The sequence below is a fragment of the Pseudonaja textilis genome, chromosome 3 (genome assembly GCF_049901715.1).
Source record: "Pseudonaja textilis isolate UNSWEBS1 chromosome 3, rPseTex1.2, whole genome shotgun sequence".
Lineage (NCBI taxonomy): Eukaryota > Metazoa > Chordata > Lepidosauria > Squamata > Elapidae > Pseudonaja > Pseudonaja textilis.
The window spans coordinates 77,767,751-77,785,062 of NC_141992.1; the positions used below are offsets into that span (position 1 = coordinate 77,767,751).

At 38.1% G+C, this 17,312-nt stretch overlaps 1 protein-coding gene across 2 annotated transcripts in view; it reads left to right on the forward strand.

The window, feature by feature from the left end:
* Positions 1-1,392: 1,392 nt before the first annotated feature.
* Positions 1,393-17,312, forward strand: part of BTBD8 (BTB domain containing 8) — a 39,858-nt gene continuing 23,938 nt past the window's right edge. Inside the window, exons 1-5 of one of the 2 annotated variants that reach the window (XM_026700318.2) lie at positions 1,393-1,741; positions 5,016-5,213; positions 9,126-9,412; positions 13,860-13,962; positions 16,471-16,560. In XM_026700318.2, coding sequence (XP_026556103.2) covers positions 1,596-1,741; positions 5,016-5,213; positions 9,126-9,412; positions 13,860-13,962; positions 16,471-16,560 — 824 coding nt within the window. In that variant the 5' untranslated portion in view covers positions 1,393-1,595. The remainder of the gene's footprint in view (positions 1,742-5,015; positions 5,214-9,125; positions 9,413-13,859; positions 13,963-16,470; positions 16,561-17,312) is intronic. The other variant, XM_087930160.1, reaches the window with a different exon arrangement.

The window sequence follows — 17,312 nt, forward strand, 5'->3', positions numbered from 1 at the left end:
AAATGTGATTTTCTGAAAAATAACTTAGCATGATGACTTTTACTTCCATCTACACATGGATATGACCAGTCTGCAAACTTAGTATATAATGAAAGAGTCAGAGACATTTAAATTCTAAAGGTATATATCTACAGCAAATTTTAAAGTATTGTTTTCTCAAAACATACAAAGCCTATTTGGAACCTAATGCTGAGTAGCCAGGCGATCATATAGATCAGTTTTGATAGCTGAGGACACATTCATCAACATTGGAAGTTCAAGAATTCTTAGCTAAAGTGAAGCAAGAATGTTGCTGTGACATCTCAACTTGAAACTTAACAGTTGAATTAACAATAACTGAAAGCTTTTCCCATCCTTTTTCAATCCACCTCTTAGAAACAAGAGATGCTTTTCATGAGCCTTGCCATGGTTTTTCTGTAAATAGTTGATCCTTAATGCCTTTCAAGCTAGATAATGGACAAAAATCCTTTTGAATGTGATTATGGGAATGCTGTATTATGTAACCTTATCCTAATGTAGTGACAGATTCTCATACTCTTAATTTTTATTCCAGAACCAGATTCATTCAGTATTATCTCTATCAATGGATTACTGCAGTATCTATCAGCACTGATGATGTTACCTAGTTTGGGTAAAGAAATGTCTGCAAGAAAACAACCAGAGAGAGCACCAAAAAAAACCCTGTTATCATCTTTTTCCACACACACCCTCCACACACTTCATACAGCTCTCACATTTTTAAATTTATTTGCCACCTATCTTATCATGGGGCTAGGTGGTTTAGGTGGTTAATAAAACTGAAAAAAAATGAAAGGAGTGTTCCCAAAGGTGCTTTTTCAAGGGGCAACTGGCCTTTCTGGTTTTTCTTTGAAGGCGTTTTGCTTCTCATCTGGGAAGCTTCTTCAGCTCTTGACTGGATGATGGGGAATGGAAGGATTTAAATCCAGTCAGAGCTGAAGAAGCTTCCTGGATGAGAAGCGAAACGTCTTCAAAGAAAAACCAGAAAATCCAGTTGCCTCTTGAAAAAGCATCTTTGGGACAACCATGACCTGGGTGACTGAGAATCTGCATAGACAAATGAAAGGAGTGCCTTTCTATGTTCATTTTCTTTTCCCATCCAGCTCCGTTTATATAAGATCCTTTCTGTGAACAGAAATGATTTATGGATGTATAATTTCAACTCTTATCTATCTATCTCGTGCCTCACTCCCTCCGCCATGTGTTTCAAAGGACGGTAAACAACGGAGAGGCGGGGATTTGGCCATTCCTTTTGAGGACGGCACACGGCGATTGGTCTACGGCTCTCCGCTTTGCCCAATGAGAATGAAGAAGCGGGATGGTCTCAGACAGGACTCGAATGAAACTGCTGGTCGTTCCAAGCCATTCCTCCCCACCGGAGCAAAGTCGTGAGCTCGAAGCGGTGCGGCTGTTAGGAGAGGGCAACAAAGGGAAGCTTTTAGCGCAAAAAGGGGACTTCCGCCCGGCGTTTGCAGCCGTCTGCTTATGAGTAAACCCCGCCACGCGTGTGACACATCCCATCTCCAGGCCAAAAGAGCCTCTGCCGCCCCACCGCCGGCTGGTTCTTAATTCATGCCATGGCGCGTTGTGTGGGGAACTCGGTCTCCGGGGGTTCCGGAGGTCCCCGGGAAGAATCGGCAAGAAAAGGCGGCGAGAGGGGTTCCGCGGAAAGGCGGAGGCTGAAAGAGTTGGTGGCGGAGCAACTGAGACGCGATATGGAAAGGTAACAAAAAAGAGAGAGAGCCAGGATGTCATTGGGACGCCAGCTCTTTTGCACATTACGCCTTCACAAAAGGAGGTCTGCGAAACCCACCTGGGTGTGTCACTGCAGCAAAGTCGAAATGAAAAACAAACAAACAAACGCTTGGGTTTCTTGGGTTGAACCCCGGGTTGAACGCCCACCGAGTCAAAGGCATTCGCACGCGCAGTCAGCAAACACCACACTTACCCGGGCTTTTTTTTTTTTTTTTTTGAATGTTTATAATCATTAGGAGGGTTGGTTGTGGAAGCTCACTTTTTCTTCTCTGGTCCTATTGGGAGAAGAAAATGTGATATTTTGAAGATTGGGTGGAGGAAAAGAATGCTGGTTGAAAACAGTATTTGTCCAGATTAGAGTGGATCTACTGCCACCCATACAGAAAAGCAAAGGTTTTCCTCAGCTTGGCAGCCAACTGTTGCTAAAGTATCAGGAGACGTATTATATTCAAAAGGGAGATAATTCCTCAGTAGTTTCTCTGTCCCTGAAAACAACAAGACACCCAGGGGAACCCCCAAAACAAAAGACAATAGTACCTTACTGTGTGTGTTTCCCAGCAACTGACCTGTGGAAATACATTTGAGCAATACACTTACAGCCTTCAGAAATGAAGCCTGTAGCAGCAAAAGTAAAGTAGTAAAAATCCACATTGGTCAATAGGATTTGATGAACGTTGACCATGTTAAAGCCTGATGAGAAAAAAAACTGGTAGAGTTTTCTACATAAATTTTGGCATATGATGGGTACCAGTACAGAAGAACAGTTGGGTTCACCAATCTGTCTGAAAAGGCATTCGGATTGTTATCAGAACACATAGCTTGGTTCATATGGAAGCTGATATTCTCTAACAGTTCCGGAATATTGAGGGCAAAAATCCAAAGTGTTGGGGGTGGGGGCGGGTTGTTTTTTTTTTCTTTTGTACTTATGACTTTTTTGGGATTTGGGGATAATGACCACGAAGAGCTTGACCATTCATAATATATTACTTTCACCATAAGCAGACTGGTGGTGCATTACTTCCTCACCAGCCTTTTTCTCACTTCACCCTACCTCTGGCATTTTACCCCATCATTTTCACTTTGTCAAAATGCTTCCGGGCATCTACATGAATGGGCAGAAACCTATATGGAAATAAAGATTATGCATTAGGGCTTGACTTTGGAGCCTGCTCACTTCCCATTTTATTTCTTTTAAGAATCTAAAATAAAGAATCCAAAATAAGTCACTTGAAAGGCACGAAGAACACGAGAGTGGCTTAGCCAGAACTGAGCACCTCCTAAAAGCTTGCAGATAGTCTCATTGTAGAAAACATCAGACTCTGAAACTAGCTTGAGTTGGCCATGTTTTGGGACACCTATAAAGGCCTATGTAATAACTAAGAAAGTGGGAAATTATTTTTGTCTCTCTTTTATGCTTTTTTCATTACTTTCTAAAAAGCAAATTTGCATATTAGTTTACTTGAAAAATGCAAATGCATATAGTATAACAAGAAAGGTCGCCCCAATATAATCCTTCCTTACCAAGTAAAGAAATTCCCCCAAAAGGACAGAAAATATAAAAGGGTATATCCAAAAGGGAGTGCAGAGGTAAATAAGATGGACGTATTTTGCTTAGGGAAAGAAAGATGCGATTGATTTGAGGCTTTTTGCTGCCCCAGTAAGAATGAAGATAAAGTTGCTACTAATGTTAGTAATTTCACTGCTTGAGCAAATTTTGTCCAGCATAAAGATGAAGCTATGCTCACATGATCTATTTGTGTTAGAACTAGAAAAGAGAAAATATTTGAAAATATACATTAGAATTCCTGACCCAAACCAGTTGTCTCTTATTTTACGAGAGATATGAAATCCCCTCTAAACTTTAATGTTTTCTAGGCCTTCACTTTACCATTCCAGTACTTTCAACTAAATCCTTTAGAATTTGCTTTTCTTGCTATGGAGGTTTCCCAAAGCGTGACCATTCCTAAATTAGAAGACCCTATTCATTCATGCCTTGGTCACTCTTCCATCAGTTGATGTTAACTCATTCTACCAGGGCTGCCGTGGAAGACCATGTTGAATAGTTAAGAGTACTTTCTGCTTTGTCTGAGTAATGCCACCATCATAAGAACTGCTCTAGTTGCCACTGGCTTCTGGGTGCAGTTCAAGGTGCCAGTTGTCACATTTAAAGTCCCACATAGCTCAGGACCTGATTGTCTGTGGGACCATCTCTTAGCAGTTTTTCTTTGTCTGATATGATGTAGTTGAGAATGAACCATTTGAATTTCATCCTCGCTGCCTTCAGGATCCATGAGGATGTGCTTTTTCTGTAACTATCCCCTTTGAGAATAGTGCTGTTACAGGGGTATCAAACTCAATTTCATTGAGGGCCGCATCAGGGTTGTGTTTGATTTGGGGGTGGGGTGGGCGTGGCTGAGTGGCCATGGCCAGCTCGACGTCACTCGTGTGGGAGGTGTCTGTGGTGGCCCAAGTGCCCTGTTAGCAAAAACACACTCTTGAGCTCTGTTTTCAGCTGCGACGAACTCTTGCAACCCTCTGCCAGTGAAAACGGAGCTTGGGAGGATGGGCAAGTTCTATTTTCATTGGCAGAGGTATTGCGGGCTGGTCCTCTGCTGTTTCCAGGTTGGCCTCGTGGGCCAGATCTAAGCATCCTGGGGGCCAGATCCGGTCCGCAGGCCTTGAGTTTGACACTCCTGTGCCTATTAAGTGTGAAAGACATGAGGTCTCGGTTAAGCTAAAAGCCTATGCACAGGAATCTCCTCAACTAATGATCAGCATCTAGTTGGAAGTAGGTAAAAGTCAACAGCACTCAAGAAGAGTTTCCTTGTGGCCATGTAGGGATTCTAGGCTGTGCCCTCCTTTCACTCTGCCACCAGATTCTGCTATTGTTCCTCTTACAAGTGCTCCACTAGAAGTCATATTTGCACCAAATCTTGTTGGCATCCAGGAAAGCCATCAAGACCTAGATGTTTCAAAGATGTTCACTCCCATTAGGGAATAATGGTAGAGCAAGATCCTTTCCTGAGTAGATTACAGCTGTATTGTTGTTTTCCACAGTGTGTCAATGGGTAGGAAATGTATTGTTATTGGGTTTGAGTTGTGTTTTTTTTTTAATTCTTTCTATTTTCCTTTTATGTCATTTGGAAGCCCCTATAAATCAAAACAAGATAGATACAGCAGTGTATTGCAATCTGCAAGTACCCCTTTGACTTATTTGTGAAGTAGTTCCTATTCTATTGCAGACTTCTTAAAGAAGAAATCCAAACCGACATCACTTTCTATGTTGGCAATACTCCTTTCAAAGCTCACAAGGCCGTACTTCTAGCAAGAGTTCCAAATTTCTTTCTGCATGTTGTTGGAAGACATTTAAATACATGTAACAACTGTGAAGCTTTAAAACTGCAATATTTGGAACCTTCTGAATTTAAAACTTTCCTGCAGTAAGTTTCTTCTCATTATTTTGCATTTCAAACTGAAATTATGATTTTGTATGGAGAGCTAAGAAATCCATTCTGCTGCCCAGTTATGTTGTTCAGAATTCTGTTTCTACTGGGTTGTATATTAAGACACATGTTTTTGTTGGGTTTTCCCTGTCCAGCAATTTCCTGGAGCTCTATTTTCCAAAAATTAACATTTAAATTTGAAAATATATCCTGTTACACATATTCCAGGGCATCTTATAATTGGTAAAATTTGGTTAAAAGTAAGTTGTCCTACAGAGTGGTGTCTAGATTGTTGATCTCAGCATAGATGAATAGGTCTTTAAATGTCCTGTGTCATACTAGCCTTAATGTGCCAAAATTAACTAATACTATTCTTACCATTAGCAGAGAATTTTGCATTTAGCACTGGTATGACTAAGACCATTAACCCCCCTGCAGGGGGGGTTGGACTAGAAGACCTCCAAGGTCCCTTCCAACTCTGTTATTCTATTCTTTAAAAAAAACCCTGGTCTACTTTTCCTTCTTTTACTAAAAATATTGCATAAAATCCATGATTGATGAAGTCATGACAAGCAATAGAGATGAATATTTATAGGCCCATCTGTTTATAAACATGGCACAGGAAAAAATATAATTTAAAATGTAGGAAGAATAAATGGCAAAGAGCATCAACTAAGAAATGAAGTAAAAGTCACGTAGTTAGTTGGTTAGAACATTTATATATCCACCCATCTTCCAGCCAACTCTGGGCAGCTCCTTATCAAAAGTTACAACAACCTATCTAATCATATTAAAACTATAAAATTAAACAGTTGAAATTATTCAAAACAACAAAGACCTGGCACCAAGTCAAACCTCCAAAAGCCCAGTCTTCAAAGCTTAACAGAAGTCTAAGAAGGTTAGAGGCCTGCTGAACTTCAGGGGCAGAGTCTTCCACAGGGCAGAGTCTGCCACAGAAAAGGCATGCTAATGTCCACCAGAGGGCAATATTTAGGGGAAGCAAGCACATCCATGATATCTAATCTGGTGGGGTTAGATGTCCTTAGAGAAAGAGGGTCCTGCAGATATCCCGGCCTTGTGCCATATAGAGCTTTAAAGGTGATGACCAGCACCTTGGGGGTTTACAATATAATAATACAAAATTAACTTATAATATTAAATATAAAAATTAAATTTAATAATAAATTTTAAATAATTTAAATCAGTGGTTCTCCACCTTTCTAATGCCGTGACCCTTTAATACAGTTCCTCATGTTGTAGTGACCCCCAACCATAAAATTATGGCTCGGTTCCTAAGACCATCGAAAATATGTGTTTTCCGATGGTCTTAGGCGACCCCTGTGAAAGGGTCGTTCGACCCCCAAAGGGGTCACGACCCACAGGTTGAGTACCACTGATTTAAATAAATAATAGGATATGGTATAAAATAGATTTGCTTAAATTTCCTCGTTTCCTCTTATTTCCTATCCTTAATTGCATATCACTACCTCTTTGTTGGCTGTACTTTACATATAGTTGCATACTCTGAAAGAAAATAGCATGATGGGGTATGTACAGTATCTATATATGTTTATTTAGATATTCCAGTCTGTAATTTAAATGTTTATTAGGTTCAAATGCACTGACCAAACAGACATGATCATTAATGTAGACACAAAATGCTTTTAAAAAAACATTCATGCACATACCTACGTATTCTCAAAGAGACTGTTTACTCAGAACATTTTTAGAATTACTTCATGCTATTTTTAGAATTATTTTAAAAAATAACAAAAATTGTTCTTAACAGTATTGCAACTTTTGAAAATAAATTGCTTTTTCTCCAGATAGAAATGATGTTTGCAACGAGTTACACTTTCTTCAAATTTGAAATGTTAACTCTTACTTAAACTTGTCATACTTAGATTTGTAATTCTCACCAAAACCTGTTGAGTGATGGACCCAGCAAATATAAATTCAATTAAGTTCTTATGTTAAGGGCAGTATAATGGTATTTGGGGGTCAACTTGGAAAGAACTACAGCCAGGATACTGATTAGATAAGAGGCAGCTTAACCCTTAGAAGGAATGTGGACATGGCAATGATCTCAGAAGTGGTCCTCATGGTTCCTTGGGTATAAAGGCAATGGAGGAGAAATGTACTTTTCGACTCACAAGATTGATATCAACTGTGAGACAGGAAGTCTAGACAGGAAGCAAACCCAGATGAACTAATTCTACTCTTTTGTAAAAGAATTGTGCAAGTCTGTCTTCCAAGGTTTTCCCCATAAACAGTTACAGGCCGAGACTTGGTAAGATAGAAACCAGAGCCCAAAAGAACCATTATGCACATTTCTAGGTCATCCCCAAAGGCTATCAGAGACTGGCCAAGTATCTATTGACTTGGGAATTTGGAGAGAAAAAGCCTAGAGTTTAAATTGTGAAGCACAGTTTTACAGATATATAGGCTCCGACTTCTTTGTACGGTTTGAACGATCAATTGGGTTAGAAGCTTTGTTCTTATCAGCAATAAATTTTATAAGCTACACAAGTCATGTCTGAGAATCTTTTGCCCAGACTAATCAATCCTGCATGTGGGGTTTAGAGAGTTATGATTTAATACTGAGCTCAGATGTGCATCTGGACAGCTTGACTGCCCATAATTACTGCTAGCGGTATGGGAGGTGAGTCTTCACTTAGAGACCTGCGATTCAGCTTCTGGGAGCCTTCTAACTGTTGATAAAGTTTGCTAATGTCTTGATTTTGATCCAGAACCAAGTGGTGACCAGATGGACCAATTAGTTCAGATGAAAAACTAACTGATGGATTAGGGACACGTGGGACAAAACCTACCACCACTGGTGTTCTGTGGACTAATTTCAGCATCCTGTACTTGTTGGAGTAGCTTCAGTCCCATCAGGGAGCACTAGCACTCTTGCCTAACAAATATGAGAAGAAATCAGGCAACTGAACTACCTTCCTTGCTTAATGGAACTATACATCCTTAAAATTGGATGGCATCCCCGTAGGTAGAACTAGCTTAGAATTTTAAATTAGTCCAGTGGCTGAGATTCAAAAAGAGTTTGGTTGCAGCTTTTGAGATTAACCATTTTATTTAAAATTCATGGGTGAAGCTAACTTCATCAAATGCATCCACAAATGCTTATGCTTCAGATAAAATTATTAGCCTCAAAAGGTGCTACCCTTTCCGCTCAGAAAGTCCTCTGAATTTTAATAGCCATATATTGTCATGGTTCTCTTCCTAAAATGTGACCAGTGACCGAGAGAGAGCTGTAAAATGGGCAACATCTGCCTTCTGATTCAGAACAGCCTGCATTTGGACAACGATGTTAATTTTGTAGCAGGCCTGAGAGTTAATTCAAAGATCCAGTTGAACAAGTAACTGTCAACCATGATATTCATCACTTCTGGCAGAGTAAACATTCAGTGTGCTGCTGAGTTTCAGCCTTTAACCTGGGACATGGGCCAAAAAATTGACCAGTTCAGAGTGGTACTATCAGATGGAATAAGGGAAGAATTTACTCAACAAAGCATGGTAGAGAATATTATAGCACTAATCCAAGTTTCCTTGGGAAAACCCTTCTTGGAAAATCAAAGTGATATTTAATTTTATGTATCTTTTTAATTTTGTCTGGACTGACCTTGTGTCCCATCGAAAGGGCAGTCAGTCACTATAACATTGGGAAAAAAAAACAAAATAATTATGTGGAAGGGCATATTCATAAAAAAGAAACCATCTTAAAATTATTATGTCAAACAGTTTGAATTATGCAATGTTCAACGTTGTATTGTACAGTGAGATGATGTTATATAGGTGTAATTGGAAAGGAAACAAATTGCCACTAAGATTAATGGAAGTTATTTCCAAAACACTGTCAAATGGATTGGAGCTGACACGTTCTGTTCCTAGGGCTGTGTATTCATCAGACAGAAACATTACAGAGGATGAACAACAGATTCTAAATAAAAAAGTTTCAACGCCTGAATTAGTGAAAGAAAATGAAGAATTAAAAATTGGTGGTTTACACAACGATCAAATAAGTACAGAGCAAAGGCTGGGAAACCATGAGAGGACATCTGACCATCACTGGATAGTCTGCAAGACAGCTGTAGAAACAGACTGTGCTGCGCCCTCTTTCTCTGCTAGTGACATGCCAACAGAAGCTATTGATGCTGAGGGTGAGGTAACTATGTCAGGTGAGATTAAAATATAATGTGTGAATTGTTGTCTAAGACATCAGTTTGGGTTTGTTCACTGGCTCAGACAAAATTTACAGCGATTCCACAATCAATAACAAGATGAATAATTCACAACTGTAACTTGACTCCTGTGAAAATGAGGTTTGTGTTGGTCAGAGAATAGACTATGAGGACTGCAACAGTTCTTACACCAGCCTATTAACTAAGAGTTGCAATATATACTTTGAATACCAAAATCATAAGGTTGGAAAGGACCTTAGAGATCCTCTAGTTCTGTCTCCCACCCAGTGCAGGAATCCTCATAATAACAAAGTTAGCAAAAATACCCCTCCAATGTACAGCTATTTTCACTTCCTTCAACAAACATACCTTACTGAAGACCACGTTACAGGTAGTCCTCAATTTACAACCACAAGTGAGGGTAAAATTTCTGTTGCTATGTGAGACATTTGTCAAGTATTGTCCCATTTTACGACCCTTCTTGACACAGTTGTTAGGTGAAAAACTGCAGTGGTTAAGTCAGTAACATGGTTGTAAAATGGATCTTTGCTTGTCAGAAGATCACAAAAGATGATCACATGACCCTGGAACACTGCAACCGCCATAAATATATGCGCCAGTCACCAAGTACCCAAATTTTGCTAACATGACCATGGGGAGGTTGCAGCAGTCATAAGTATGAAAAATGGCCATAAGCCACTTTTTTCAGTGCCATTATAATTTTGGTCACTAAACGAATAGTTGTACGTAGACAGTTGTAACTACCTATACAGAGTTCCTTCTACAAGTAATTGCATTTCTTAAAATTTCTTCATCAATCTTCCTTTCTTTAGAACATGTCCTACCAAGAAACACAAATCCGTTTATTTGCTCTAGGTTTTTTGCCATTTGGTTAACTAATTTACAATAATTAACTGCATATTCCTTATTAAACACAACAGGAATACAACAAGATCCATGCTTCTGTACAGATCTGTCATTCATTGCAAATTATTTGGGTTCTCAGCCAACAATATGGCATTGTATCCATAGTCGAAGGCATACATATTTATGACCCCAATCCACATAATTCCAACATCACCGGAAATATTCTTTTAACATACTAACCTTCAAAATACTCCTCCTAGTGTTTCCTCATTTTGGTTTGATCTCAAATGATTTCATAACTTTTTACTTCCATTTACTGTGCTGGAGGAACATTGTTTAGCACTTTCAAAAACAAGTTTTTTATTTCCATCAAATTGACAGGGAAGAGTATGCACAAGAGGTACAGGTCAGGAAGAATGCATAAGAGTGTGTGGTGGTGTGCAAGAAACATGGCATGTGTCAAGAAGGATGCAAGGGAATGCATGTGGCATGGTTCAAGGAGGGTGTGACAGTGTGAGAGGGATGGCACAGAAAGGATGCAGAATGGTATGTGGGGATATGGGAGTATCTGGTATGACATGAGCACAGTGGGACTGGAGGAGAATTTCAAAATAAGGATTTGTCGGAAAGGTCAATTTTTCATAACAGCAAGAATCAAATTGTAAATTGCCAAAGGCACATGATCTCCTTCAATGCTGGTAATGCAACTGAACACCAAATATTTAGAACCAAGGTCTTGCCAAGATTTCAAAGATGCCAAATAACACTTTTCTAATGGAGACCATAATGGCATATTATCAATATAATTTTCATTCCAATACAATGTAAAAGTCAACAAATGGGAAGAGTAAATGCTTTCATCAGTAGTGCATTCTTGCAGAACAATTGGTTTCCAAGAAATTAAATGTTGTGCAAATCTTTTTTTTTTTTCATAATTGGTTTCTAAAATTCATTTTGTACTATATCAAACACTTTTTCTGTGTCTAGGACTGTTTTAAGTCTCTCAGAATATATTGTTAAAGTATCCACCAGCATTCTAACATTACCAGAAGGTTGGCATTCTTTCATAAAGATGAATTATGCAGGTTTAATTATTGATCATCATACCTTCTGCAATATTCATGCCCTGAAGAGTCCCTTTTAAAATTCAGTTATGTAAGCCTGATAAAGTGATACAAGAAGTCTTTTCAAAAGACTTTTATTGTGGGAACCAAGATCTCTATGACTTTTATACCTTTCTTCAAAAATCCAATTACCTTAGTGGTCTTCCCAAATTTTATAAAATAAATGTCTTGCAATATTGGAAATGGTGATTAAACCTTGAATGAGAATCTTACAAAGATCTATTTTATTTTCAAAATTAATAGCCGCTCGAGTGGTATCCACATTTACAGGCATATCTCAGAAATATTCCTTTCAGCAATAAAGTGGATATGATGAAACAAATCATGTGCATTTTTTGGTCAGCAGTGCGTATAAAAGTTATGTTTACATAATACTATAGTCTTATTAAGTGGGCAAAACCATTATGCCTAAAAATATACATACATATAATAAAATATTTTATTGCTAAAATACTATTCATCATCTGAGCCTTTGGCGAATCATAATCTTTTGATGGTGGAGGGTCTTGTTAAAAAAAACACACACACACAATATCTGCAAGGTACAATAAAAGGGCTTATGCCTATATACTATAATGACAAGTATAGACATTGGAAAGTAGGTTGCATTTGAAGGCAGTCATATGTGGTATTCTTATCAGTTGAGTAGCCAACAGTTTAACAGATTTAAAAGCATTATACAACTCTAAAATATGATTCCTTACTCAAAGTTTCCATAGTTTATGCTCCAGATCAGTGGTGACTAACCTTTTTGGGCTTCTGTGCCAGCACCCAGAAGGCAATGCACACAACCCCCCCCCCAATGCCCCCTGTGCATGCACGCGTGACTCTCCCATACAGACCATGCATCTCTGTGCATGTGCGCGCATCTCCCGTGCCCCACCACACATGCACACCAGATACCCGACAATCAGCTGTTGGGCAGGCGGCGCATGTGCAGTAGACCTGCTCTGGGCAAGAGCTCGCGTGCCAGCAGTAATGGCTCTGTGTGCCACCTCCAGCACGTGTGCCATAGGTTCGGCATCACAACTCTATTATGATAGAGACCTTTCAGTTTTATTTTCAGAATATATATAGTACTGTCATAACTTACACAAAAGCTTTAAATGACCCTTAAATGATCCTCATATTTCTTCTCCATTTATTTAATGAAAAAATAATCAAAATCCATGTTGGTAATCCAGAATTTAATCTAATAATGATATATATAAAAAATACCATTAGGCACCACTTTGATATTTCTTGCCAAATACTACTAATGCTTTTACTAGATATTGTAATTCTTGACCAAATTAACTATAAATTAAGATATTAAAATTTAAAATAAATTAGGACATAGGCATGAAGATTTTTTTTTAAAGTGCTTATTTAGATTAGTTGGCTCATATATCAACTAAGATTATACAATGAAACTTGTTTTTATTTGTCAAAGTAACCAGCTTGAGGGGGGGAAAGGATTATATGTAAATGCAAAACCTGTAATAATAAACTTAAAACAAAACCCATAACCTTGTTAATATAATTCTGGGAAATAAAATAACTCACAAAGGGTCACTTTGAAAGTAAAGAAGGAAAAATTACAATTAAAAAAAGGAAAAGACGATAAGACAATTAACTTCTAATGGGGTTCCCAGTGGAGACCTGCCTAGACATCAAGCGTAGCCATTCTTCCCCTATCCTATGCTGAAAATCCATTTTATTTGAAAGTCAAAAACCTCCTATATATAGTAGTTGAATAGATAAAGAAACACTAAAGACTGACATCTGGCTCCAATTACAATTTAGATTCCAGACCTTAATTCTAAATAATTAGGAATTTCAGGGTCAGAATTTCTTCCTTCTCTCCAAAGAGAGAAAATTTGCAATATAGATAAAACAGTTATTTATCCCTTGTTTCATAGATAGTGTGAACAAATGTGGCAAAAAATATATATCGTAAAATGGGGTAGAACTCACTGTTGCTAAAGAATGAAAATATAGGAATTCCCACTATTGCAAAATAGAATATTTTATACTATTGTAAACCTTACCCAAATTGGTGCTCTCAATTGTTTTGTACTGTGAATCCCAGGATTCTGGTGTGTCTTTTTCTGTACTTACTTGTAATAATAAGAATTTTAGATTGATCTATTTTAAGGGTGCCATGTTTATAAAGATTGCCACAGAAACTAAAAGATGAAGGATTTCTTTATATTGTTTATAAGCTACAGAACTGCATGATTTAGAATCTTATCATCACTCTTGGCCAGTTAAAACTTCATAATATTTTATGTATAGCATGAACACTGCTAAGTTATGGCTCCCTCATATACAAAACTTAAGCATTTGTAATATATATTTCATCAGTAGAATATTTTTAAAATACTTTTACTGGTTAATGTTTGAATTTCAATGCAAGTAAAAATATATTAGGAAAATTTTTTTCCCTTTTTGTCTGCTTGATTCCAAAACAGAAATCGCATCTGGCTTAGGAAAAGATCTGTTGATGCTCTATCAGAATTCTTGGTTTTCAGATATTAATATTTGGATTGATGGAAAACCATTTGAAGTGCACAGGTACTGTCTTTAAAGACTTTGTGTGGTGACTTTTGTGTGTACAAAAGGGAGAAGGAGAGATTAGACCCTGAGACATTTTATACAACTACGTCCTGTGTACTAAAAAGTTACTGCATCGGTGCAGGGGTGGGATTCAACAGGTGTTACTACTGGTTTGGTGACTAAGCTGCGCGTGTGTGTAAAAAAACCCTTAAGCTGTGCCACCCAGGCAGTTGAAAAGCGCTGCATGCAGGTGGACAGCGTTTGAAAAGCCTCTTTTTTTTTCCTGCAGCTAAGGTTGAAAAAGCAGGAAATAAAGGACAGGTAAGAACCCAGGCGGGCAGGTGGGCGAAACAGCAGCAAACCCAAAACCAGTTCGGTGTCTGCTGTTCTTCAGACCTACCAGTTCTTTAGAACCGGGCAGAACTGGTAGCATCCCACCCCTGCATCTGTGTAAAGATGAAAAACATTGTGATATCTACTAGTTCTGATATTTATTGATGAGGATTTTGTGTACAGTTGTTGTTATGCTTTCTGCACCTATCCAGTATTGTTTCTTGTACTTATTTTGGTAATGTATGCTTGTATAGCCTTTAAGAGTGGTGCGGTGGCCTAAAAGTGAAGCTCTCATCTCAGAATCGGGAGGCTGTGAGCTCGATCTTTGGTAGAAGCAGATATTTCTCTCTCTGGGCAAACTGAAAATATATCTGCTGAAAAAAAAACTCTGTATTGGCGACAGGAGGGGCATCTGGCCAGTAAACAACTCAGCTCCATTCAGTTGCCCAGACTCCATCTCATAAGGGATTATGGGGTCATTAAAAGAGGATGATGCTTGTACAGCCTTTATAAAGATTTAAAAAGTAAAATCAGTTATTGATCTATCAACAATTTAAAATGTGTTGCTTAAAGAGGAAAAGAGCTTTGAAGTGTAGTAGCCTGAGCCAGGAACTTTTCAGAGCTTTCAAGACACAAAATGTAGAACTTATCATTGCTAATGCATAAGAAAAAAAATAAGAAACTACACAAACACCTCTGACACCTATTTCTGGATTTTTTGTGTTAGTATATCAAAGAACTGTTGCAGCCCATGACATAAATAAGAGATGGGGGGGGGAGCCAAAGTTGTTTAAAAGAGAATATATCAAAATGTTGGGTGTTAGATGTTGCATGTTTAAAACTGCAGAGAAATATTCACCTTTTTGCCCATTCCAGTAACCTAGAATTTTTTTTGAGAACTTTGGCTTACTGTTAATAATAAACCAGCATGTTGTTCACTCAGTAGCATCCTATTGCCAAGCTAAAATTGAATACCACCATTTTTTTACTTGCTAAGAATGAATCCAGGAAATTGTTAATATTGAGTTATAGTGACAGGAAGCAAAGGAGGAGAAATTAAGCTAATACAAACCTGTCAGTAAACTCACAATTGAGTGGAGTGGAGTGGAGGAGAAGGGAAGTATGCATGAATCCAATCCATTTGGATTTTTAAAAATTTCTCAAATGAAAGTTTGCAAGCAATGGAAATAGAGCTATATAACTTTTTCAAGAAATCCTTCCACCAGCGCTACTCCTTCCCAAAATCGGTTTTAGTAATATGTGTTAAGGATACACCCTAGCAGAATCTGCACGGCAGTCAGGCAAAATATATGAGATAAACGTTTTTGTAGCTTACACTCAGTAAAACAGATACGCTGTGCTAGTTAAATAGTTTATTCCAGTAAGAGTTTTAGCATAGTCAAACAGTCCATATATCATTCGCTAGTTCAGTCCGTCCGGAGATTATTCAGTTGCAAAGTCCAGTGTCGAAAAAGAGGTCAGTAAACTTACAAATATCAGTCCAGTAATATATCTCCTCACAGTAGAGATATGAAGAAGTCAAACCTTCTTTCTTCCTTCAACGTTCAGCAACTCAGCATTAGGGAACACGCAGTTAGCAAACAATCAAACCAGCAATCCAGCAGGTTCTCTTGCTCCCTCTTATGGCGGTTTCACAACCGCACCCAAAATTACATGCTGTGCAGTTTAAAGTGACACACACTTAAACTTACTATCATAGTTTATATATATATTATTTTACCCAAACTACATTAGGTAACCTTGTTATTCCTAACAATATGAACCCATGGGAAAAATCTCTATTAAGGCTATAGTATAGTCATATTTAGATTACTGTCATTGTAAACCTACCGTCAAAAGAATATATTTTCTCTGAACAAAAACATGAAAGCATTAGTAATGTGTGTTCAAAGGAACTTGAGATTTCCCTCCCCAGGTTTTTTTTTTTGTGTGTGTATGTGTGTGTACACTGTAATAAATAAAATGTCTTAGCTGGAGACATTTCAGAGAGTTTTCCTGATTTTTCTTTACCAAACTGGATTAAATGCCAGAGGTATTAGAAATAATGGTACAGAGTGAACAAATATACATTAGCAGGTCAAGATAATTGTATTTCAATAATCTGTAAGTTTTCTTCTAAAATAAATATTTCTACTGAGTAACATAACTTGTATTTCATTCTCTTTCTCACAGGGCTATTCTTTGTGCCAGATCTAGTTACTTTTCTGCTATGCTGAATGGGAGCTGGGCAGAAAGCTCTCAAGAGCACATCACTCTTCAAGGGTAAGCTGACTTGTTCACAAATCATGTGGAAAAAAGGCAATTTAAAACCACCAAGAATTTTATAAGAAGTCAAGCTACCTGTAAAAGAATTCATATTAAGTCTGTTTGATAGAGTATTTGATGAATACATTTGAGCGTGAGTTCTGAGTAAGAATTATCTGTGAATTCAGTCAGCATCTGTTTTGCAGAACTGGTGCCTAAAAAAACTAAAAATAGCATGCTGTGCTAGATTGCAGTCTGCTTGGCATTTAACTGCAATTGCATCGTTGTTTTCATTGTTCTTTGTTCCAATGGCAGATGCAGCAATATTTGTCTATTAATGAGTGTCAAGACTCTCCTGGTTTCAATCTTGGTGGTTTGCTTAACCATCATGGTTGAATAAACCACAGCTGACTAGAGTCACACACTGAATCGTACTGTGTGATGGTTTAGAGCACGGGTGTCAAACTCGATCGTGTCACATGACATACTGTGACATTTTTTATTTTTATTTTTTGCATTTGCGGAGCCAGGGTGGATGTGACCTGTACTTGATGCATCTGCCCTGCAGGCCACCAGTTTGACACCCCTGGTTTAGAGCAATGAGCATAGCCAGTTTTCCAGAACTGCATGGGGTCGTGTGAAGAATGGTTAGTTAGGTGATGGATTAGGAATGAGAAATCAGAATTGCTTTTAGAATTTTATGCCTATGTAAAGTTGCCACCCTACATATGTTTTTAGTCCAAAAAACTCCATTTTGAGTAAGTAGAGTT